The sequence below is a fragment of the Oenanthe melanoleuca genome, chromosome 1A (genome assembly GCF_029582105.1).
Source record: "Oenanthe melanoleuca isolate GR-GAL-2019-014 chromosome 1A, OMel1.0, whole genome shotgun sequence".
NCBI classification, from domain to species: Eukaryota; Metazoa; Chordata; class Aves; order Passeriformes; family Muscicapidae; genus Oenanthe; species Oenanthe melanoleuca.
The window spans coordinates 26,214,901-26,239,557 of record NC_079334.1 but is presented as its reverse complement, the minus strand read 5'-3'; the positions used below and the strand labels follow the sequence as shown (position 1 = coordinate 26,239,557).

Genomic DNA, 24,657 nt, shown 5'->3' with positions numbered 1-24,657 from the left:
TAGATTTGCTTTTCAAACTTTATATATTAAAAAAAGAGAATTATTTATATAACACTCCAAATATAGATTTATTTTCTCCTTTCCCAATGCATATTTTCACATATCTGTGTTTCAAAGTTCATACAAAAACTCTACAGACACAAATCCCTGAAAGCTAAAGGTTCCTACAATGCCTTACAACACAAAACTCACTAAGATAACCTCAACTATAAATGTGTGAAGACACGGGTAAATTGTGAGCATAATGAATGCAGTGCTAACCTCAGCAGCAGAAACATGTCACTATATTTTATGCAGTGTTGTCATAATTCTAACTGGCAGATATTCAGCATTCCAAATGAAGCTAGATTATTGTAGTCATGTTACATGCTTTCCCATGAATACAACACTCAGGCCATTAAAAAGACCAGATGCTTCCTCTAATAAATAACTCACTGTGACAAAGAATATACTAAAAGTGTAGATAATCTGGTTTATGCAAATATTAATGGTTGTGTGTGGCAATGTAGCATAATATGATAACTGTTTTAATAAATGATTCTTAGTTTAGCTGAAAAAATACAATTATAAACTAGAAAACAAAATCCAGTTTAAATATCCTCCTTTTTTTTCCTATTGTTTTCATGAAAGACATTTTAAAAAAATCATGTCTTGTTTGAATTTCAAGCCGTGGGAAAATGCCAATGTAAAATAAAGGCTATTATATTAAAAAAAAAGATAAAGTGAGCTGAAACCTAAGCTCCATGGAAACAATACTTCTCTGCAAGATGCTTATGCTCTAAAGTCTAGATTTTAAACATACAGACACAGCTCCAATTGAAGCAGCAAACATGAAGCTAATTCCTCACGTTATAAAGGCAGAAACCATGCAAAATGTTGGATACTGAAAAACCTTATACTGAAGTCAATATTTGACAGCAAATGCAGAAAACAATTAACACACCATTCTATGTTAAGAATAGTAGCCAGAGAGCTGTAAAGAAAATCAAGCTGACTTGATTGGAGGGCAGATAACTTCACTAAAATGAGACATTATGGGAGAAATTTTCTTTGAAAAGAGAGATTTAACACCAAAATGTGTGAATCCATTATCTATTACAAATAATCTATCCCTTTTTCAAAAAAGATGCCCATGCATCTGATTCTGAAATCAAGTAAATACTCTGAAAAATTTGCACAATAGAAATAATTTATTGATACCACGTACAATAGATTTGATAGAAGAGAAAGATAAATATTTGTTATTTCAGGAAAGAAAATCTTCCATGCTTAAAGGTTTTTGGCATTGAAGAAATAAAAATTTAAGTATATTTGGTATAAAAGTTATTATTGCAATAGCATAAACCAAGACTCTCTTAAATCTCTCCTACTTATGTTCCCACAGTAAAACAGAAAGAATAAGAAAATGCTTTCAAACTACTAAAGTTATGGAGAGTTGCATTATCAAAATGAAAAAACCTGTTGTGAATCATACTTTTATTTATTACATAACTGAGAAGTGAAATAAAAAATTAACAGAAAAAGAGTTTAAAATTGCTCTTTAAAGATCCCAGTAGCACACAAAGTTTGTAAAAGTGAATACTTCGTAATTAAATAGTACCAAATAAATTTTGCAGACATTTCAGCAATGTGAAAATTAAACCTACCAGTAAGAGACAATCAAAGGGAAAATAAATTCATACTGTAAGCTAGAAGTGGTGCTTAAAAACAGTAAAATAATTTATTCCATGACAACAGGGGAAATACATACATTAGCAGTAAACATATGTTAAGAAGATAATGCCTGTATCTCCTATATTCTTAAATAACCCAGTAATTTTCTATTTCATACCATAGTTCAGGCCAGTAGTTCTGGATGGAAACCTATGAACTCTTCTGTTTCCTGGCCAAAAGTGTGCCAAAGCCCACTAACCTTCATAACATGGATTTTTAGTTTTATGGATACAAAAGCTCCATTGCTCAGTGCTATCTCCTCATACTGCCTACACTCCTGGCAAATTCATGAGGGCTGATGTGGCCATGCTGAACTTCAGTAGCTAAGATGGAAATATAAGGACAATATATGAACATAACTATTTAATTCACTGCTCATCACTGAAGGAAAACCATTCTGCTAATAAACATGTTACTTCTGTATGGCTCTTTAAACAAGAAATCCCACTGTTTCATGTCAAAGCTCTACTACTTTAATTGTTACTATGATGATGTCTGTGGCATGATAATCTACTTATTCCTTGCAAATTCTCAGCCCTAGCTATTGTGAAATGGAAGCAGAATGTGAAGTTTACATAAATTGAAAAGAATGAAGATTATAAGAGAATCTAAATTACATTTCTAATAAAATTTGAACTTAAAAAATTTTCTATAGGTTCACTGCAAGATTCCAGTTTTGGAACAGCTACCACAGAGTAATTTGTCTATTTAACAAGAATTAAGGGGTCTTGCTTCAGGTTTGCAGTCACGCTAACTGTAAGGAATACTTTTATTTTAATTTCTCTATATGCAAACAAACTACTATGTCAGAGTATCCCAAAACCAAAATAAAAAGCCGGCAAAAAATTCCTATAAAAAAACTTTTCCCCTAATGATTCTATTGCTCTAGGTCCTGATTAAATTATTTTCTTGTATTTCATCAAATAAAAACTCATCTTCAATATATCAATGCAAATACTAAAAGTTACAAAACACTTAAAATCCTTTCAAATTTTCGTTATGAGAAAACTGTGTTGGTAAGTAAAAGAAATTTGCTAATCAGAATTGCCTGGATGTCACATGAAACCACCTAAAGCCAGACAACAGGAAACTCCTGGCAGTGGGTCTTGCTCTCTGGGTCAAAAAGTAAGATTCTAGCCACTAAAAATCCAAACTGTGGAGTGTGTGCAGTTTTTCTTTGATCTTACAGTCCTGATGAGAAAAAACTGTCTGGGGAAAAGATATTAAGATTGCTATCTTTAAGAGGCAACTCAAAAATTGTTCATGAACCTTACAATAGAACATTATTACATTCAAACAAGATCTTAACAAAAACCAAAACACACTCAGTCTGTCCACTTTGGAAGAGGGTAGAAAGAAGTGAAGGAAACCTTTCTGCTTTGTCAGATGTGTACCCTAAATGCCCTGGTGTTTTTTCCCATTTTCCCATAATTTGAGAGGCAGCACAGAAAGCAAAAACATTCCAATAAAGTGTGTCTTCTGGTTACCGCTAAATTGCAAACCATAAACAAGAAAATGTAATATAATTATACTATGTAAGTTCTTCCCAGATTACTATTACTGACATGTATTGAGATAGGTGACAGTGTTCAATTCAACAGTAATTTCTATATTAATTTGAACACCATTGGTAGGAATTAAATTTCATCTTGTAAATCACTACAGTCATAAATAGTTCAGATTATTTCTGACATACATCAACAGTTCCAGTACAGTTTGACACTTCTCTCCTTTCTCTCTCATCCCATTTAATTTTGCTGTTTCATGATCACACGAAGAGAGAGCACATCCCAGCAGTGACCAGATTTACACAGTGCTGGACAGGGATAGCTAAATTTTCAAAAATAGTGATTTACAAACTGCAGAGGCAGTCCTAAAATTTTAAAGAAATAAGCTCATCTGAGGCCCCATAGCCTTACAGAGGATTATAGAACATAGATGCTAGCAACGATAATGAAAGAGATCTCTGGAATCCATCTCGTCCAAACTTGCAGTTGGAGCAGAGCTTGATCATTAGGAGCTTGACCAGTCAATTCTGAAAATACCCAAGGATTATGACAGATTATAACTTCTCTGGTCTTTCTCTGTGTAGTGGTGTCTAGATTACACAACAAGCACAGTAAAAATGTATTTGCAACAACACACCTGCATGGACAACTCCAAATTTACACTGGAAATTAAGATGCTACATATGTAATACATACTATATGCAAGAATAAAACATTCAGCTTCATTCCTTAAAACACAATCAGAAAATGTAGCATAGCACTAAAATAAGCCACAATTTCTTCAATATTCTTATTTTCTATCAGTGTTCAGCAGGGTATAATCATCACCTGCTGGTTCTTTCTAGGCAGAATACATATTACACTTTTCAGTAGCTGCTTCAGTGTGTGGGTGTTGTGTTCCTGAAATTACTAATAAGACTTAAGCTTAGTGCAAAAGAGACAACACTGCAAATCAGGAGTTTAACAAAATATTTTTTATGGATAGTAGAGCTTTCCATGTTGCTCTCAGTTAAGTAAACTCATCATTTAATCCACTAAATTAGGAAGAAAAAAATATTTTTCACTGAAGTTTAGAAACTATAAGAAAATATTATAGATAATATAACAATTTGGCTATCTGTACTCAGGTATATTTTAGGCCAAAGCTTTCTCTACTTTGTCTATATCATCACTAAAAAAGAAGACAGGTTTCCTCCCCTGTAGCATAGAAATTAGATAATGCCACAAGACTTTCTGTTTCTAATTTTGGAGAATTTCAACACCAAGTCTGGCTGCCAGAAGCCAGACTGCTTCTTTACCAGTCTAGTTCGAAATGTGGTTCCACTGAATGCACTGAAAGATAAAATTATTAATGGATTGAAAAACCAAGATGAAACACTTTAGCCATTATTGTTTAATTATATGTTCTTTCCTTTTCTCTGTTTTTATTGAAAAACAAAGGCTGAATACTTCTTTTTTTATACTACCTCCCCCGCACCTTTGCAGTTCAAAAATTAATCAAACATTCACATTGAGCTTAAAATCTAAGAAAAATTGAGGCAACTGATAATAGAGGGAGTTCATACTGAAAAAATATGTTAAAATGAAAACAAATAATGCCAAATAAAATTCCCAATATTAAAATTCTTCAGAAAGAGATATGCTGACCCTCTCCAGAGAGTGTCAGTACTGAGGGTTTTTTAGAAGCAGATTTGATCTCTATGTGAAAATTGAGTTAGTTCCTTACTTAATTACCCCATGTATCCTGAACTGACTTTGAAAATGTGAAAGTAATTGCAACATAATAATTCTCAATGTCAGGCTTTCTACAGAACAAACCTTAACTAGCTTCTGCAACACAAACAGTATACAAAATTTCTTCCCATTAAAAATCACTTTTCAAAGTTTACAAGAAGAAGTAGACAAACAAAATGATCTTCTGGAAGGCAGAGTTAAAATACATAAACCTACTAACAGATGCTTCAAACTCCAAACTTTAAATATTCCCACTGTAGCCTGTACTGATAAAGAAACTATTACATATAGTTCTCATCTTCTAAAAATGTAGTTAGGAGTCCACTTTTTCATCCCTCCATCTCAATAAAAATGCATTTTGGGGGGAAAGTCTCTCTTCCACAGGAGAATCCATGATAAAATTGCTGAGTTCCTACCTCTAGGAATTCTTGACTTATATAAGCAGAATGTTGATCAGTCTTTAAGGAAAATGTCAAGGTCTCCCAGAAGTTCATTCCCTCTTAAAAGATGAAAATTTGACACTAAGCTAGAAACACAGCATTTAAATATTTAAGTAAATTTTCCACATATTTTTTGAAAAGCCATGCTTCCTAGGAACTGGCAACATGAAGATTTATACTTAGGCTTCTGAATCAAAGTTCAATTTTTCCATAGCAACTGCACTGCTGTCCTTATAGACATTTATTTTCATTTTGTAACAGTTAGACAAATGAGGTGTTCCTGGCTGTCATCATGTCAAACACACAGAATAATTGTCAGGATTTTCAAGTTATACATACAACACAATTCAAGACACAGTCCAGTCAAGCTTACCCAGCAGCATCCTAAACAGGACAGACCTAAACCTGCCTTATCTCACAACTACTTTATATCATAATTAGAAAAATATGCCAGCATGGCTGTCAAGATTAAGGTGTGTGAACTGCTTGCTTTAAACTGATAATACTGCAGGGATCATATAGAATTCTGTAGCCCTCATCTCTCTGACATTGCAGACTGACCTCTATTTCTCTCTTGTACATCAAGCCCTGTTTGCTCTTTAGCAGAGAAATATTCAAGGTATGCTATCCAAGAAAAAGAAAATGGAATTATATACATAAATTCAGAATATGTTACCTTACTCTCAAGAAAATGTGAATATGTATGTGGTAACTGAATTTCTGCCCTAAACCAAAGATTAACTCCAGAACAAAGCAACAACCCCAAATTAATCCTAAATCATAACCTACAAATGGAATGCACTCTCTGCTAAAATAAGAAGACATGTCTAAATTTCATTCTCCAAAAATCCAGCTGCATATTCTAAACCCTTGAAATTTTTACAAGGCTTGAAGATTTTCCATAAAGCTCTTCCAGCACTTCACCGATTTTGACTGTAAGAGTTGCTTGTTCTGAGAATATCTGTATTATTGCTGTGCTAGGTTTTACATGATATAACATTTTACACAGAACTTTCTATAATAGCTCTTTCTAAAGTGACACTTCCCAGCACAGTAGAGACAGCAATGACACTGAATGCCAGAAGTACCTCAGGACAAGCTTTTTTCCCTAACTGCAAAAAAAAAATGAGGAGATTACTGCCCTCTCTTTTGGCATATTGAAAACTGTTAGCTTACTAGGTCAGAGATGGACATTTTTATAATCTCACCTAAAACTCAGTTTCATGTTATCATTGTGCCTCTGACTGTGTATATAAAGCAAGAATCAAGCTTTATGTTTGTTCACTTTTGATGTGCAAACATAATATATTTATATGATTGTAAAATCCATTTTTAAGTAACGGAGAAGTGTAAAAACAGACTCATTTGTGTTCCAACAGTAATTGACAGACCATTTTCCCACTTTTGGACCTTTAGGAGAGTACAAATATTCAGACACCATGTCAAATACCCTTATTTCACTCTTTCTTCATGATGAAGCCTGCCCTTTCTGATATGTTAGTGCACTAACATGAGTATAAGAAACATATTTGTGTACTTTTACCTAAAACATGCTGTTGGCACATATATAATTTGTTAGACCAATTCCAGATACTGTTCTTAATCCAGAAATTTACATATATATACTTTGTGTTTTCAATCTCTTAGAACATTCTGTTGCATTCTAAAGTAAATGTGAAAGATCCAACAGATTAGCAAGAACAGCTTGAAAGACTGCATACATTGATGGCAACAATTTATAAAAACCAAAGTCACTGGTTTTTGGTTTGGAGATTTTTCACTACCTAATTTCTTTCTTTTCTCCCATAAAAAAAAAAAAAAAAAAAACAAAAACAAGAAAAGACCAAAACTATCTCTGTCATCAATTTTTATGTATAGAAACAATCTAGAAAGGCAACCTGACATATCAAAAATGAAAGCATAATAAATATACTCTGTTTTGGACTCATAATTAAAAATCTTAGTGTTCTCAGAGCAAGAAGGATGAGATATCATAAGTCTTGAGCTTAAAATTTAAGTACAATGTATAAAACTAGTTCAGGAATCACTATCTTAGAACTTACATCATAGTTGAAATGAATCTCTTTATAAACAGGAAAGACATACCACCTAACCAACCACACTTGATTCCACTTTTCAAAGGCATCTTTCAATTTTATAGTACCCTTTATGTATACCTTACAAAAAAAAAAGAAACAAGGAAAACAAAAATATTTTCTTAAATTAGGAAACAAAAATGGCATGCATGTTCATCATAGAAAGGTTTCACAATAATTAGACCACAGGCAATATTTAAATAAGAAAAGTTTCATTTAAGAAATATGTTTTGAAACAAATGCTTAAACATGAGGAATTAGTAACTATAGTACTCCTATTGTAAGTCAGGATAATTCTGACAACTCTGCACTTTGCCAAATGTCTAAAATGATGGATAGCATGAAATAGGAAACAGCTGCTGAAAGGGAAAAGGAATATAAAGGCTCCTTATCAAGACACAGGGCAGTGCTCATTGTTATTCAAGCACATGAGCTGCTGTATCCTGTTTCCATTGACTGCAGGGAAGGCTTCAGCATTGACTTCAAACAGGTGCAAGTCCCATGAGACTTCAAGGGAATAAAACGTACAGTCACGGTATGAAAGCAACAGTGTATGAACTGTGGTGAGACAGGATATGTAATTCCAATGTGGTACACAAGAATCTGACAAAGCTATTTAAATGCAGTGCCAAGTAAGGATGCAACGGAAAAAAACTGACTTCTCTAAACAGAAATTTGGCAGGTCTTCATTCAGTGCTACAAAAAAAAAAGTGCAGGAAAAATCTTACAGAAACGAGAGTGCCAATTTATGGTGGGGGGAGAGAACAAGGGAGACCCAGAAGCAGCAATAAGTATCATCCTGTTCTGTAGAAATACAATATCACTTTTTCAGGATACAGCTGCTGCAATGCTTTGGTGGATACTGCAGACTGGTCTGCTCCAAGGCTTGCTGGGACCTAGACCCAAATATATTACCCACTTCTATTTATTCTCTTCTGTATTATGATGTGCATTTGAAAACATTTGGGGATTTTTTCTTCAACTTACATAATCTTCAAAGAGAAGTCTTAGGCTATTCTTACATGAGTTGAGTTATGCATGATATCCTCAATTAATTCTATAAAGAAAGTAGCTGAGATGTCATTATATTAATTAGAAGCTGGTCAAAAATAGAGTACTTATCCCAAAGCAAACTATGTGATTTCAAAATTTCTTTCCAGATGGAAACTAAAGCTATCCAACACAGCAACTATCTGTCTAAAAGAGGGGTAGTAAACATCAGTCTCCATATTAAACTCATAGGAATAATATTATAGCAGGATGTTCAAACATTTAATTTTGGAACCAGCTTTTGACACTAAAATGAAGAGTGAAAGTAGCAATTTTAAAGGGAATCATGCAAAACTATAAATAACTCCAAGAGCTGAGGCAGAGGTTAAGCAGCTTTTCCATAGTTACTAAGTTTTTATAATGAAAAGGGAATCACATACCTGTGCAAGCATGGGAAATCCAAGGTTCCTGCATCCATTACAAGGTGTCAGTGCCTCCCATAAACCAGAAGGTCCACAGGTATTTTCAGCTGCATCATCATCTTCTTCCTCCCTTGATGACAAACGCATTGAAGAAGGCCTCTGTGCATAAAGAAATCATACTTTCAAATTAAAACCAGTGATATATTGTAAAGAAACTTATCTTATGAACTTAAGAGTGTCCCATTCACAAATCCCAAATGATAAACTGCTATTTTAATACAAAGTACCTACTCAGCTCTTAAACTGCTGTATGAAAATAATACTAAGGAAGGTGCATATTGAGCTATCTGCAATTATACTTTAAAACTGAGTGAAAATATTAACATACACTGAAAATATTTATTGTCTTTATTGTCAAGAAACTCGCAATTTCTACTTCATTTTACTTCAAAATTTGCTGTAATATCATTAAGTTTAGGATATTCCACAAAGAATAAAAACTAACATTTGGCTGGATGGGTCCAAGTTTTGTGCAGACAAAAAAGTGTCGACAACTTTTATTAATTTTAGAAGGAGGAAAGTTAACCCAATAGTGAATGATTTTTCAAATCTCATGTCAACACAAACTGTTACAAGTTAAAAAAAAATTTTTTTTTACACCTTAGTTCTTCAACCCTGTTTAAATTGGTATCTGGAATAGCTGTTCTAGACTGCTTCAAATTTGCTTGAGTAGCCTGCCTGATACTCAGATACTAAATGATGTCTTTAGTTAGGCTTCTTCCAGAAGTGGCTGGATTTTTGCTTGATCAGAATAGCACAGTTTGAGACAATGGCTGACCACAGCTATCAGTCTGATGGTGACATTAACTCTAAACCACTGCTATGGGGTCCATGTAAAAATCATCTTAAAAACCCCAACACTACATTGAAGTACATTTTAGCCAATAGAATAAAGAAATGCATGGAGTCTGCTGCAAGGAAGGGAATAGAGAAATGAAAGAAAAGTAGAGGGGAAAAGAAGTAGAGAAACAGCAGCAGCTCTAAAGATGAACACAAGCTGATGGAAACTGTAGGAGAAGCAAAGGCACCACACAGACACTAGCTCAAATTGTGTAACATCTGAGGACCATTCAAGTCTTGACTCTTGTGCTAAATCCTTAATACAAAAATTGTTGGTATACTATTAATTTAAGCAGGGAAAATATTTCTAAATTCTGAATTCATGCATCCAAGATGAAAAACACAAAATATCTCACTCCATTATTCTGACTCCCCTCGGTTTGAAAATTATTGTTCCTTGTTGCAGACTTCATGAATCTAGCCATATCTTGTAAAGTTAGGTGGATTTATTTACTTTTTATTTTAGAAGTCGATTTCTAAAACACTCTTAGCATGGTATTTCATTAGGTTATTTTGACACTCTAGTAGTACCACAGAGTATGTTGCCATAGCAACCAATATTCTCACACTGATTATTAAAAAGATTGGGTTAATTCTGCAGAGTGTAGGTCGTGAAAGACTATTATTGCTAGGTATTTGCACAGACAAAGGAAGCAGACTAGAGGTCTTTCCCCTCTATTTTTGATGCCATCTTCCATGGTAGCTGCCCTGCACTTATATTCTAAATCTCAGAATTGCTGTACCAGAGAATAAAGCACTTCTTGCCCCCTGGAGAAAAAATCAAAGAACTGCAGCAGTGCTCAGCACAGGAAAGCAGGTATCACACATTAGCTGTGACCTTACAAGCCAATGGAAGCAAATGAAGACAAAAGTTATATAAAAATGTCAGCACACCTTGTAAAGGTAAAAAAGACACACACAGTATAAGTGAGAAATTTTCAACACAACTAAAGGAAGATGAACTACAATAGAGTCACTGAAAGGGGAGCATATGCGTATTCAGCCATTACAGGAACAGAGTGAAAAAACCCCATGCCAAACAATTACTGAACAGTAAAAATAAAATACACAAGCAGAATGAGAGCTGTATACTTCAGTTAGATGTATTTTATATAAATAGCCTAAGATAGAGTGTGAATCACAGGAATTTAATGTCAATATGAATGAGAGGAAGTGGAATGCACACAGTCAAATCTCCTGATCATCCAAAAAAGGATCAGTCAATGCCAAAGTTCATTAGACATATGACTGGAATAAACTGACTGGTACTCCCATGCAACTAGACAATGCAGATATGAACACGATACAGACTAGTTTACAAACTACTGCAGATCAGGGTTAGCCCTTTTTATACTTGCCCAGATTTCTGCCAGCAATAAGGCACTAAAAAGGAATCATTAAGAAAAGTCTATTTGGAGGGTGATGAAACAGTTTTTACCATCACCTTTCTCACCCATCCCTGCTTGACAGAAACCCAGTTCTTCCCAGACCACAGAAAAGAAATGTGGGAATTACTGCAGGAAAAGAGAGCTGCATTTGCAAAGAGGAAGGAAGGAGTTAATAGCTGCATGAGAGAAAGGGGTGACAAGTGCCCCAAATTTGATAGACTGAGGTTGCATACCCTGGGAAGAAGGATGTGTCTGGAGGAGGCAAACGAGATACTGAAAAATCTACAATCAATTCACAGAGCTCTCAGACTGTCACACAAACCCATAAAACTCCAAACCCAGACCACACAGTTTCCTGTTACTCTCTCACAGCCTTCATTCCTTTCCCAGAACTCCCTAATTTTTCTGTTCTGTTGTATAATTTAATTTTGCCTCCTTAGAGATCCCTTGAACATAAAAATCTAATTCTGTGTGTGCTACTGGGAAGCCTTGATATAGCCCTGTAGGGAGAGTTTTAGTAAAACCAGTTATTTATGCCCACTTCTCAGAAAATAAATAAATAAATAAACAGAGTAGAAGATACTTCTATCAATGAAAGAAAAACAAGCACAGTGTAGAACCTCTTATTTATGGCCATTTTGAGTTAAAACAACTCAAACAAATGTAGTTTAAAAATGCCATCTAAATCACAGTTACTCAATCAATTGAATTAGACATTATGAAATGGCAAATTCAATATAAACTGCAATACTAAGCTTCAGTAAGGGAACTTCTGCCTAAGTTAGAAGAGACACAAGCATAAGTAACATATATACAGACAGAAAACCTTCTATTAGATATGATATGCAAAAGGAAAATTTGGCAGAGAAATCTCAAGATATTAATGGAGAATCAAAGACTTATTAAAAGTTCTGGTTTTTTATTGTAACACTAAATCAATTATTAGACCTTGCAGTAGTAAGAGGCTAACAAAGTAATTTCTCTGTGTAAAGAGAAAATAATAATGAGAGAGTAGTAAGATCTTGCATAAGAACCACTGCAATTAGTGACAAATTTTCTTCAGACACTACTGAGTCTATCACATCACCTCTCATTTTCATACTTATTGAGTATTTCAATCATGTCTTCCAAAATTTAGGTATGGAAGCCTTCCTCTTCAGGTCTCCATCTACATAAAAGGCAAAATTTGTGCACTAGGATACTTTAGATTGAAGGACACTTTGTAAAGAGGCTATTTATTCTCCAAAACATGTATGTACATCAGATTGTCTATCACAATAACTTGGAATCTCTATCCTGATCAAAGAGAGCAAGCCAATATTTATCAACAGAGAGAATGATGAACACAGAAAAAGCAGAGAAAATCTGTCCTACTCTTAAAAGTCAAGAGAAGGTGAGAGCAACTTTAATCTTAACTATTATAGTTACCAAGTTCACAGCTCAGCAGCTGTACATCATGTATAAAAAATACATAAATACTTTTATGTATGGCCTTCTTTTTAACAGATGCTAACTATTTCTTATCTAACAGATGATCTCATTACCTAGACAAGTTTTTTTAAGGAATACAGTAAATGACACAGGATGTCTTATTTCCCTTTCAGTCTCTCTTTTTCTCAGATTTTAGTGAAGACTGGTCTGCTTTCTGCCTTGACATTTATAAGCAGTCACTGTAGGAAAAACACAATTAATTCCCTTGTTTCAGAATACATAGGAGACTTTCCTGTACTAGTCCAGTGAAACCTAAAACGAAACATCAAAACCTTTCCTTTTTGTATCTGTTTATTTTCATAGTATCCATTTGCAGAAGTATTTCACATACCCTTTCAAACAGTATCTGCTAGAGCAAAACAGCATCAGCAAACTATTAGAGGAACAAAATAACAGGACATTTACCATTTGCTATTACATCATAGCTCTAGAGACACGAACATTAACTTATTATTTATCTTCATAAGAAAACAATATTTTTTAAATGGAGCAGCAAAGATGAAATCCAGGAGGCAATATCCTTCTGCTTATGGGAGGCAGAAAGCAGCCAGATATTTGATAAGCCAAATGCTGGCATTCATTTTGAAACAATGAGGTCAGTAGGAAGTTTCTTCTCTAGAAACAATTTGTCCATTTTCTATCCTCCTAAAAGAGATGTGCTTCTAACTACCCTTGGCCCAAAGGACAAGTACCTTACATTGTGAAAACAAATTACAATTCTGTTACCTAGTATTCTAATTTGACATTATACTAAGAGCTAATAGAGCAGAAAACTGTTCCTCAATCTCTTGTATAAATTAGGATAAGCAGGTCAATCTCTGCCACAGCTGTCCCCAGCAGCTGCAGCAGTCAAGACAGGGACAGAAGAGCTGGGACAGTGTTCTGTGCTCTCAGTGCTCCCCCTGCTGCTGCCCAGGCTGCTCTCAGGGGAAAATGCCTGAGGTATGCAGAAGAAACAAGCATTAGGGCATGACAAATAATACAATCATTTATTTTTTCTACAGAAGCATCCCCACATTAAGCAATATGCCCTTCTGAGATTCAGTAAGGATCCTGAAAAGGAGGAGCCTCAATTGTGACATACATCCTATGTCTCACAGACAGGGAAAGGTTTTGGGAACCTGGGCACACCTTTCCTACAAGCCCCAAGGCCTTCTCCCTACCAATGTTTTTCTGTTTCCCATCCTCATTATCTAGTCTTTCACCTTACACTGCCATAATTTCATGAATGTGCTCCAAATTTGCATCTCTTTCATTCACTATGAGTCTGTTTAGGGTTTGATTGCACCTCCTGTATTCTACAAAGTATTGGGAAGACAAAGATAGTCTTGTACTTCCAGCGGCAGAATGATAAAGTGTACTGTATACCTGCCTCCCTGTGGGATGCTAGACATGTTACTGTGTTTATGTTCCTGATCTGCTGGCTATGCTGGAACTGAAGGTGAGCTTGCACAAATGCTGGGCTGCATCAGGAATCATCTTGAGAGATTCTGTGACTATTTTCAGTGGTACATGAGCCTAAGTACCCTGCAAATCTCAGCTCTAGCAGTCCCAGATGTGGAATCTTGGTCTCTACACCACTGCATATCAGTCCAACTGCATGTGATAATATTTTCTGACTGGGGCTCCAAAAGAAACACCACATCTGAAACAGTCACACTCTTTGAACTCAAGATCACAGTGATGTCTGATTCTGAGGAGAAATTCCTGTACCAAAATCAGTAGAGTCAAGTGAAATGACTGCATGCAGCAAACACAGAATATATTAACTTTAGGCAAATGTCATTAATTCACATACATGAGGAAAACTACATGATTGTGTAGTTGCTGCTCCTCAGTGGGGAAGTGCTATTTACACCTATCATGATGAGCACTCCAAAATTAATCACTCTGTCTCCAGAGCAAGATCTAACACTACACAGGAACTACATCCTGGAACCGAATGGCAAGTACAATGCATACTGAATAAGGTCAACATTTTAAGTAAAAATTATAAAATTAGTATATCTGGACACATATTGAAAGTAGAGCAGAGCAATACATTTGAAGTTTTTAATTCATGCTTGCATGTAGCATAAATAATGAATATTAAGATGATTCTGAATCTTTGCACTACATTCATAGAAGGATGCAACCATTCACAAAACAAAAGTTTTAGGATTTAAAAATGTAATAGGTAATCTGATGTCTCAAGTGACCAGTGACAGGACCCAAGGCAATGGCCAGGGGAAGATTAAGTTGGATATTAGAAAGAGATTCTTCACCCAGAGGGTGTTTGGACACTGGAACAGGCTCCCCAGGGCAGTGATCTCAGCACCAAGCCTGACAGAGCTCAGGGAACATTTGGACAATCCTCTCAGGCACAGGGTGTTAGTCTCAGGGATGGCCCTGTGCAGGGCCAGGAATTAGACTTGATGATCCTTGTGGGCCCCTTCCAGCTCAGTTAATTCTGTGATTTAATATAAGTTATCAGTTTAATCTATAGATTAAGCTACCCCCCTAAAATGTATCAAAACATAAGCACTTCCATAACTTACTCTACTCTAATATATGTGTTTGGGACAGGATTGAACTGCAAAATTAATTTCTCTTTCTTAACATTAGCTAAAATAAAGTAAACCTGTGTTTTAACTACTTGTCCAACTTTGAGCACATTCCTAATACTAATAAATCAGACTATTTGCACAATTAATTTAATATCAAAGCATTTCAAGTGCTTTACTTTATCATGGAAAATATCCTAGCACATGAAGCAGAAAGCCCTAAAATAGAATTCACCCAGGAAGTCGATTCAACTGCAAGGACACTGCTACAGAAATGTGTTTCTAGGAATGCCTTTCCATACCACAGCCATAGTAGGCTTGACCTATGTTAGGAAGGATATACACACATTTGGGCTGTGCAAAAAGGAAAGGAATTTGGTAACTTTTTTTGAGTTCTGAAGTTTAACCAGAAGAACAGTTGCAATTAAGGTAATGGAATTTCTCATGTTAATGACAGACTTATGCATCTCCCTGAATCAATATGCACATGACTCACTCCAAAATGTGACTCACTGAAAAACTCATGTACCACATGAAAAAGAAGAAACTGATAATGAAGAGCATAGGAGCCTGCAGAAAAGCAAAATCAATTGTTAATAATTTAAAAAAATATTAAAGAGAATTAAAGGCTACAGAATATTTGCCCTTGCATAAAGGAAAAAACTCATAATTCAAAATAATGACCACCATTTTTGGATTTAAATGTCTCAGAGAAAATATTGCTTGGAGACAATAGCTACAGAGGCATCTCTGTATTTAACAGCCCTATACGATCTGAATGTTATCACATAACATTTGAAAAACTCAGTGCTATGTAATTGCCATGAAAATCAGCTGTAAACCATGCATTTTTCCTTTTTTAAAATTGTGAAAGAGAGGGTGGGTAAGTGGGTGGCAGTATGATGAAACTTATAGAAAATACATTATTTGTCATGAAATGGAGCAGAAGGAAGAGAAATTAAATTAGGGGAAAAAATCAGGTGATAAGAGAGTAGGCAGAAGTCACCACTTTATTACTCCTCCAGTGCACAGTTTTTTATTTAGCACACATATTCTCAGTAGAAATGTGTTAATGAAAATGCAGTTATTATTCCATTAAGTTGCTGCTGGCTTAATAAAAGACATAAAAAAAGAAAATCATATCTGAATAGACAAAGCCAATCTGAAGAAGAACTATGTGCAGTACTGAGTTAGTCATCTGAAGGTAAATGCTGGTTGAGAGTGGATAAATAAAAGAGCTTTGAAGAACAATTTTGCAAGATGATCTACAGATCCAGCAGTAACAAATTATTAGTGGTTTGCCACATTGGCAGCCAAGTGCTAAATATAATGTAAATACAACTCAGTAGAAGAGCTGACAGCTGAAATGTCTTAGCAGGCTATAGAAGTTGAAGGCCTAACTGGAAGAGATAGTCAAAGAGTAATCTAGCTTTTGTTCTCAGAACCACAAGCAATGCCTCAGACTCCTCTAGAGGTGTTGAAAAGGATAGCACACACACACCCCATCAGAGATGCAGGATCCTATCAAATGGAGAATAGCTTTCAGTGCAGCCTAATTTACATGGCACGTGGCAGCAGCATTCAAAATCATCTTCACTAGGAAGGCAAAGTCTTTGCTATGGCTGGTAGGAATATCTGCCAGCATGAAGTTCACATACTGCAAGTTGCTGCTTTTTCCTGTCTTACATAATTAAGCCAGTGGCGTCACTGCAGTCATCTCAATAACCACTGCTGCCAGAAGATGTAGGACATCCTGTGCTAGCTCATTGGTACTGTTCCTTTTGCCTCTGGTAGATTCAACACCACTCATCCAGACCCACCACAATACAAACACACCTTTATGTCCTTTCCTAAGTAGCTGAAGACTTAATACTTCTATCTCCAGCCAGTCATACTAAAATGTCTTAAATCTCCTGTAAAATACAGATAAACAAGTCAGTCAGTAACCTGCTTTTATCTATAACTCTATTAACTATATTTCTTAGGAAGTATCAATGGCTAAATAAGGAATTGTGATCTGCTAAAATTATTTAGATTTCTTGAAGGAAACACCACTGACAGAGACAAAGGCAAGGCAATGAATATTCCAATACCTATAAGTAAACTATTCATAATTGAATGAAAGACCAGCATAGCAATAAAAAAAGTAATTCTATTTTAATATGATTTTTGTCTAAGTTTGACAGGCAGTATTGAGGCTGCTTCTTCACAGATTGTGAACAACCCATATTTCAGAGATATTAGGTAGAGCACCAAAATCAATAAAAATAATATCGGTAGTATTAATGCAAATTGTTTAATCTCAAATAATTACTGAAGCAAATAAAATTGAAGAACTTCTGGGATTTTCCCTCATGACACTAAATGGAAACTTGTGGTAAGTTTAGGAAGGATAAATGCCAGGAGAAGAGAAATAAAAATAGATGCTAAAAAATTGTGTAAGTCATTCAACCCTCACATTTCTATGGAAAAATAAAGAAACTGGTTTAAAGAGTAACACGTGCATCATGTGACAGGACACATTAAGTAAATCTGTTGCCTGATTCTAATTTCAGTTTAATAACTTATACCACTGAACTCAGGCAAGGATTCCAATATACATTAAAGTTCTAGAAAAGCTAAAGGGTGCATTTCTAGCCCACTCTTGATCTCCATGGGCAGACTTTTCTTAGGCATAGTAAATATCAGGTAATTGTCCTTAACTGAATTCCTTGAGATATTATATTTTATAGATAGGAATCTGATCCAGCATATTTTTCTATTCATTTTCTACTTGCTAAACTTATTAGTGGAGGCTGGAAAGATCTGCCAACAGAATACAATGAAACTCTATTTTATGAGTGGTCAACTATTTCAAGACTTAAGGACAAAAATACTGAATTTATTTTATATGTCTACTATAAAATAATTCTGCTTGTTGCCATTAGGGTAGAATAAAAATTAAATTAAAAAAGTAGCCCAAACAAACTGCCCAGTGCTGCAATTTCAGCTACTAAACAATTTTTAAAGAGAGCATTATTTTGTACTGGCTTATCACAGGTGGTCATTTTGCCCTGTGAAATATGGCACACTATTTACCATTAGTGTTATTTGTATACATCTTACTAAGAAGCAAAGAAAGGAAAGTGAGGCTGCTGCTTCTAAGAAAGTACCTACCTAATCAACTTTAAAAGAATCATTGAATAAAATATAGTGAAACCATACATTTAATCTCCACTCCTTATTGGATCCTGTAGTTCACATAGCTCTGATGGATTAAGAGACTCCATCTCCTGGTTATACCACTGGGATAAAATGATGCTGTTCCACTCACTACAGAAAACAGCTGAGACATACCCATATGGTTCTTACTTTTCTCATGCATTTCCTGTCAGATGGCAATCACCAGGCTTTACTGCAAGTTTCAAGCTTAGTTACTTTATTTTTACACTAACGGAATAGACATAAAAACTGTGTTGGCTTGAGGTATATACAAAACGATTTCTTTTTTTTTCCTCTACTGTTTGTAACTTGATGTGAAGGTATAACACTCATTTATTCTGAGGTCACTATGTATTATAAAGAACAATCAAACCTGCACTGGTACCTGCTGACAACAGTGATAGGAGTTCTAAAATAATACAGAAATTCCCATCTCTTAAAATGCAGAAACATTAAAAGCTAAATGCTTTAGTACAATGTGATTTTTGTTTAGATTGCAGGATGGATTCTCCTTCTTTCCTTATTAACTCTTTTCCCTCAGGAAAATATCTACATACAACTGCAAAAAACAAATCTTCTACACATCTAAGCTCAGTCTTCTTATATTCTACCAAAGGCAGTTTTTCCAGAGATCAAAAAATATGTTTCCAGAAATTAAAATCAGATTGCACTTAAATGTTGGCAAAGTCTTTCATATTCCTTCTAGACCTCATATATTGTTCCATACTCTACTGCTCAAACGTGATAAACCAAGACACCTTTGGAGTATCAGCACTCTTACTGGTGATGCTCTAAATCACATAGGCAGAAAATGAATTTTGAGAAAACCAAGGAAGATGAAAAGAACTTTTTGTTCCCTTGTGAAAGAGAATCTGAAAACATGATTCTGACTGGGATGCTGGAGAACAGTCTGAGGACAGGAGAAACCCAAGGGAAGTAGAGGGTAGGACAGAATTCTTTTGACAAGGAAGGTCAGGGCTTGAGGGAAGCACCTCTGGTGACCAATAAAACCAATTCATCAGGAAATTATAATAATATCACAAAGAGAGAGTTGATGCTAACTCTAAAAAAGTCACTTGTCTGGGTGGAAGTCTCATGGTATTATTTTATTCACATTCTGTTCTCCAGAAGTGACTCAAACTCTCTTGGAAGGTCCGAAATTAATCTGGAGACTGCAGATTAAAAATTGACATTGTGTTGTACACTACTGAATATTTCCAGGATGATAGACCCTGAGGGTGTTGAAATAAAATGGAAGAGACAAGGGTTCTGCAATGCAACACTACCAACAGTGGCACAATGGCACAGGCAGCTCAGGGATGTTAAAAAAAACCTCATGAAACACGGATGAGAAAGAAGGTTCTCTAAAGCATTGAGTAACATATAAAAAAAGATATTTAATGAAAGCAAATATATTTCATATGAGAAGATGATTTCAAGATCAGCTCTCATAGAGTCCTCAGATCCTAGCTAATCCTATTGAGATTAGTGGATTATCTTTGGTGTTCATCTAATGAAACAGAGATGATTCATCAAATTACATATGTGCTCAATATTGAACTAAAATTGTCCTTGTAAAAAAAAAAATATATACTGTAGCTGTCAAACAGAATTTTTAAGTAGACAAAATTTTACTCATCATTGCCAGAGCACCCCAAATTTACACACAGCTTTATAACCATAAAGACAAACAAGCTCTTTGATCTGAAAAGCATGTATTATAATTACTTTATATGGAAAAAATTCTAAACCCATATCCAAGATCCTTAAGCAAAAGATTTAGCTGAGATGAAAGGGTCCACAGCAGGGCAAGTCAAAGTGCTTGGCAGCATGGAAAGACTTACATCTAAAATAAACTTGAAAATGTTAAAATTACTTAGTCAGGAAAAAGAAAGCTTTAAGAAAGAGCAAGCCTGAAGTATTGCAAATTATGGAGGGTGTGCACAAAGCATTTGTTCTTTTCTACTCTGTCAGATTTTACTATATAAGTATAAATGGAAGCATATACTCAGCCAATAAAAGAAAATGCCTGTGTCTAGAGCACACGTTCTGCAAAACAGTAATACAGGGTCATGGTGGTAAACAATGTGACAGACTGGAAAAAAAGGATTAGATACCTTTAGGCTTCACCACTGCAAGCTAAATACATGACAGCATTCAGAGTGATGCATTTGTCTGTAAGCTATTTTCCTGCTAGCACCTGATAGCCAAGGAATTTGCTGCACACACATAATTGTGCAGACTGCTTAAATATTCCAGAAAATCATTCTAGTGGAAAAAAGAGTAGGTATTTTTTAATGTAGATTAAATGAACTGGTGATTTGGCCAGCACCTTCCCCTACTTATACTTCACTCCATGTAGTTTAAATCATACTGAGTGTTGTCATGTTTTCAGATTTTATATTCTTAAACAAGCACTGGCTTTCTCACAGGGTAGGTCTGTGCAGCTCGCTGGAGGATTGTCTAGCAATCCTTCTACCCGAAATCACAGCAGCAGGGAGCTGCAGGCTAATTCAGTCAGCTGTGAAGCATGATACCAGGCAAATTATTCTGCCTAGAGTTCCACAGAGCTGCTATTAGGACCCCTCTAACATAAATTTTTACAACATTGTGCTGAAGCATAGCCTAACCTACAGATATAGAACTGAACTCCCCTTCACTAGGTAGCCTAAAAGAGGAGGCAAAAATTTGTATTGAGTTGGTTTCCCTCTGCTTCTTTGTAATCAGCAGCTCATGCTTAAATAGAATTTAGAAATAATTTTCTAAAGCAGTTTACAGAAAGTATATTGTTCCATGTTGACCAAGTGGATGTTTGGTTCTGGGTGTCCCATTATAAATACCTAATGAAAAAAAAGTAGCAGCAACAACAGTTCTCAGTGAGAAATACTACTGTGTGCACTAGAAATTGGGAGTAGCAGATGGTTTTTAGTTAGGTGGTAGCTTTTAAAATCAATTTTTAAAGTTACATAACCTCATCTTCAGAGAGTGGGTAGTCCTTTCCAGCAGGGGAATCTCAAAAAGTTATGTTTACATATCATATCCTGGGAGAGATGGCCTTCATGCTTTTACTTCCCATAGAAATAAGAGTCAGTACATGCTTGCAAAATAGGATTCATAACTGAACTGTGTAAAAGAGCAACTTAATACAAAATTCTTGCAATACCACAATTTGGAAATACCTAAATTATCTAATACTATTATAAAAAAGGGAATTCAGTAAAGCAACACTCTTCCTGTCTCTCAGGAAGAAACACTGTCTCTCTGTACAATTCTCTTCCTTTTTAAATATGTCATAAATACCTGAAAATTCATTGAAGCTTTATTATGAAATTCAGCAAATGCTACTGCATTAAATAATTTAAAATTTATCTGTTTTTGTCCTTGAAGCCCCTACAATCAGGCCTGATTATCTTAATATTCCCTAATGAATAAGCAACCAAAATTGCTCTGGAATGTGTTTTTAATGTATCCTCATTAGTAAACCATTGCAAAACTTCTGGTTTGCTCATCATCATTGTTCTGTGAAATTTTGTATCCCTCTCTCAATAACACATGCATGCAAGTGTGCAGTGTTTTTAAATGCAAAGACAGCAATTATTTTACTCAAGCATGTTTGGTCACTCTTAGCTATTATATTTCAATCCAGACATTATATATTTAAATGTTATATTAAAAGTAAAAACCAAACAGTATTCTTGACTTATGCTACTAAATAGTTTACCTCAATATTCTTCAAAAAGTTCTAGTGATTATTACTTTGTGAAATTTTTTTTTTAAAAAGCATGCTTTTTATAAAAAATCAATTGTTCTTTTTGTTAGAGAAAAAAAATGAATCAGAATAACTGACTTCTGAAAAACCATGCATAAATTTTATCCACCCTAATATATTCTTTAAGTCAATTTCTTTCAAAACCACATAAATCTATGCTTTTGAATCTCTCCTTAGATATAAAGCAGACATGGTTACAGTTTTATTGCTGTTATATCGCCTCATCTTCTTGGTATTCTGACACAGGAGTAAAAATTGTATCTTCGAATATGCATCATCACTGTTTTCAGCAATGTTATTATATTTTTTAAGTATATTTTTCCACTCTCTCAACATGCACAAGTATCAACTTCCCATTCTGGATGACAGAATTAAGCAGAAACTGACATTTATGTGCCTGTGATGAAATCCAAATCTCTTCCCCAAGACTACACAGAACCTTTCCTCATATTTAAATTTAAATTACTGCTGCCAGCCTTTATTATCTATTATATAACCACATTAAATTTAAACAGATATGCTGCTGCCACTTCTGTGAAATCCCTCCATAGTGCAGTTACTACACGGCTTTACTATCTTCAGTTAAAAAAAAAAAAATTAGGGGCATCTTAAGTTCCTCAGTATTTATGCCAGGTAATTAAGCAAAATCCTTTAACATACACTCTGCTTTTAAGAACACAGAAAACTCTCTGGAACTATTTCTTTAATCTAAACTCATGTCAGAAATCCAAAGACAGTAAGATATTGCATTTGCACTTGAAAATCAATAACACGTTTTTTTTTATTATGCTTCTGAAGACAACAGCAAAAATGTAAAATAAACATGGCAAGCAAGCACCTACTACACAAGATTAAAGAGACTGTTCTGAAGAATATATTTCAATTTGGAGCCTCAGTTCTATTGAAGTGGCACATTTCAAAATTAGTTTTAGTTCAAAAAAATCTCAGGAGTTTTCAAAAAATATGGAATAGTTATGGTTCAAAAGAAAGACTGAAATAAACTTTTGAATACAGACTAAGATGAAGCCTTTTTTAGAGTCAATTATTTTTCAAATAAAATATCAAGCTTACAAAAGAAAACATCTGAGATTTTTTGCATTCAACATCTAACTAATGTATATATACAGACACACACAAGTGGATAAGTTTTTAATACCTACTTTTTGTTTTGCAGTCACAGGCTGTCCAAAGCAAGTAAAAAATAAAATATTCTTAGATATCCATAGGAATTTCTTACATGTACAAAAAGCTCATATTCTTATTTTCTGATATTATTTTTTTAGGAAACTCAAAGTGCAAATACATTGCAATAAAGGTGGTGCATTTCTGGGTTCAATAATACAATTAGAATTATTTGTCCTCAAAGGAATACATACACAGGAATTTCACACCTGACAGGAAACTGGTAATGATCTTAGAATGCCATGGACAGAGGAATCCAAAGCAATTTTCTTACCAGAGCTCAAGATTCCCACAATACACACTTTGACAGTCTTCTGTTCATTTTCCTGACACAATTAGTTTTTATGCTTTGCATGTTATACCTATTTAAATTTTCTTGCTCTTCAATTCACACGGATTGTCTGAATACACACTTGGTGTGTAACGTCCTTGCCATGATACACTTCTAAATTTTGTCCTGATGTTTTAGTTTAAATGTATGTCATGATGTTCCATAAATTTTTTCCTAAAGGAGTTAAAGGTGTTCATCTTAAAGCAGTTTAGACTATCAAATGTGTTAAAACACAAAGTTTTAACCCAGCAATGAAAAAAATTGGAAAACTCTTATATAAGATGGTTGCTTTTGTTCTTGAAATTACTGAACCAGACTGCCATCTATTGGAAAATAAATATTTTTTAAATTATATTTTTAAAAATTAAAAAAAAAAAAAAAGAAACAACAACCAAAAAAAAGAAACAAAAAAACCTCTGAAACTATAATTTACTGTCAAAAGCTGATTTTGCAAGCAATCGTGCTTAACTCAGCTTGAAAAGGAAACACCTTAGTTAACTGAACTGTGATAAAATCAAGGACTTTGCTGTGTCTTTTTCCACTTCATGTTTTCTGGAATATGTTCTGAAGCACACCTGCTTTTCTGACTCACTGAACAATCAAATCCTAGGTTTTTTGGAGATATTTTTATTTAGGGAATATAGAAAATCTCTAATATGTCAGCATGGAGCAATACACAAGTACAAAGCTTCCTCAGCTTGCCTGTGCAGCACCAGTCAGGGCTTTCCATGCCTTTGCATACACAGGTCAACTAAAGAGTACATGCAAGTCACAATAACCAAACTGGGAAAAAAAAAAAAAGACAGAAACTGGAAGCAAGAATCTATGAATGGACTGTCAACCCCAACCAGCATACAAGTCATTGAGAAATAATAGGAATTCCAACTAAAATGATGCATAGCTATATGAATGTCTTTTTGGAGCTCTCTCTGAAGTAGAATTGCAAAAC

At 34.7% G+C, this 24,657-nt stretch overlaps 1 protein-coding gene across 2 annotated transcripts in view; it reads right to left on the bottom strand.

The window, feature by feature from the left end:
• ANKS1B (ankyrin repeat and sterile alpha motif domain containing 1B) overlaps positions 1-24,657 on the bottom strand; it is a 398,734-nt gene that overhangs the window by 290,982 nt on the left and 83,095 nt on the right. For both annotated transcript variants that reach the window (XM_056481972.1, XM_056481971.1), the window contains exon 9: positions 8,922-9,062. In XM_056481972.1, coding sequence (XP_056337947.1) covers positions 8,922-9,062 — 141 coding nt within the window. The remainder of the gene's footprint in view (positions 1-8,921; positions 9,063-24,657) is intronic.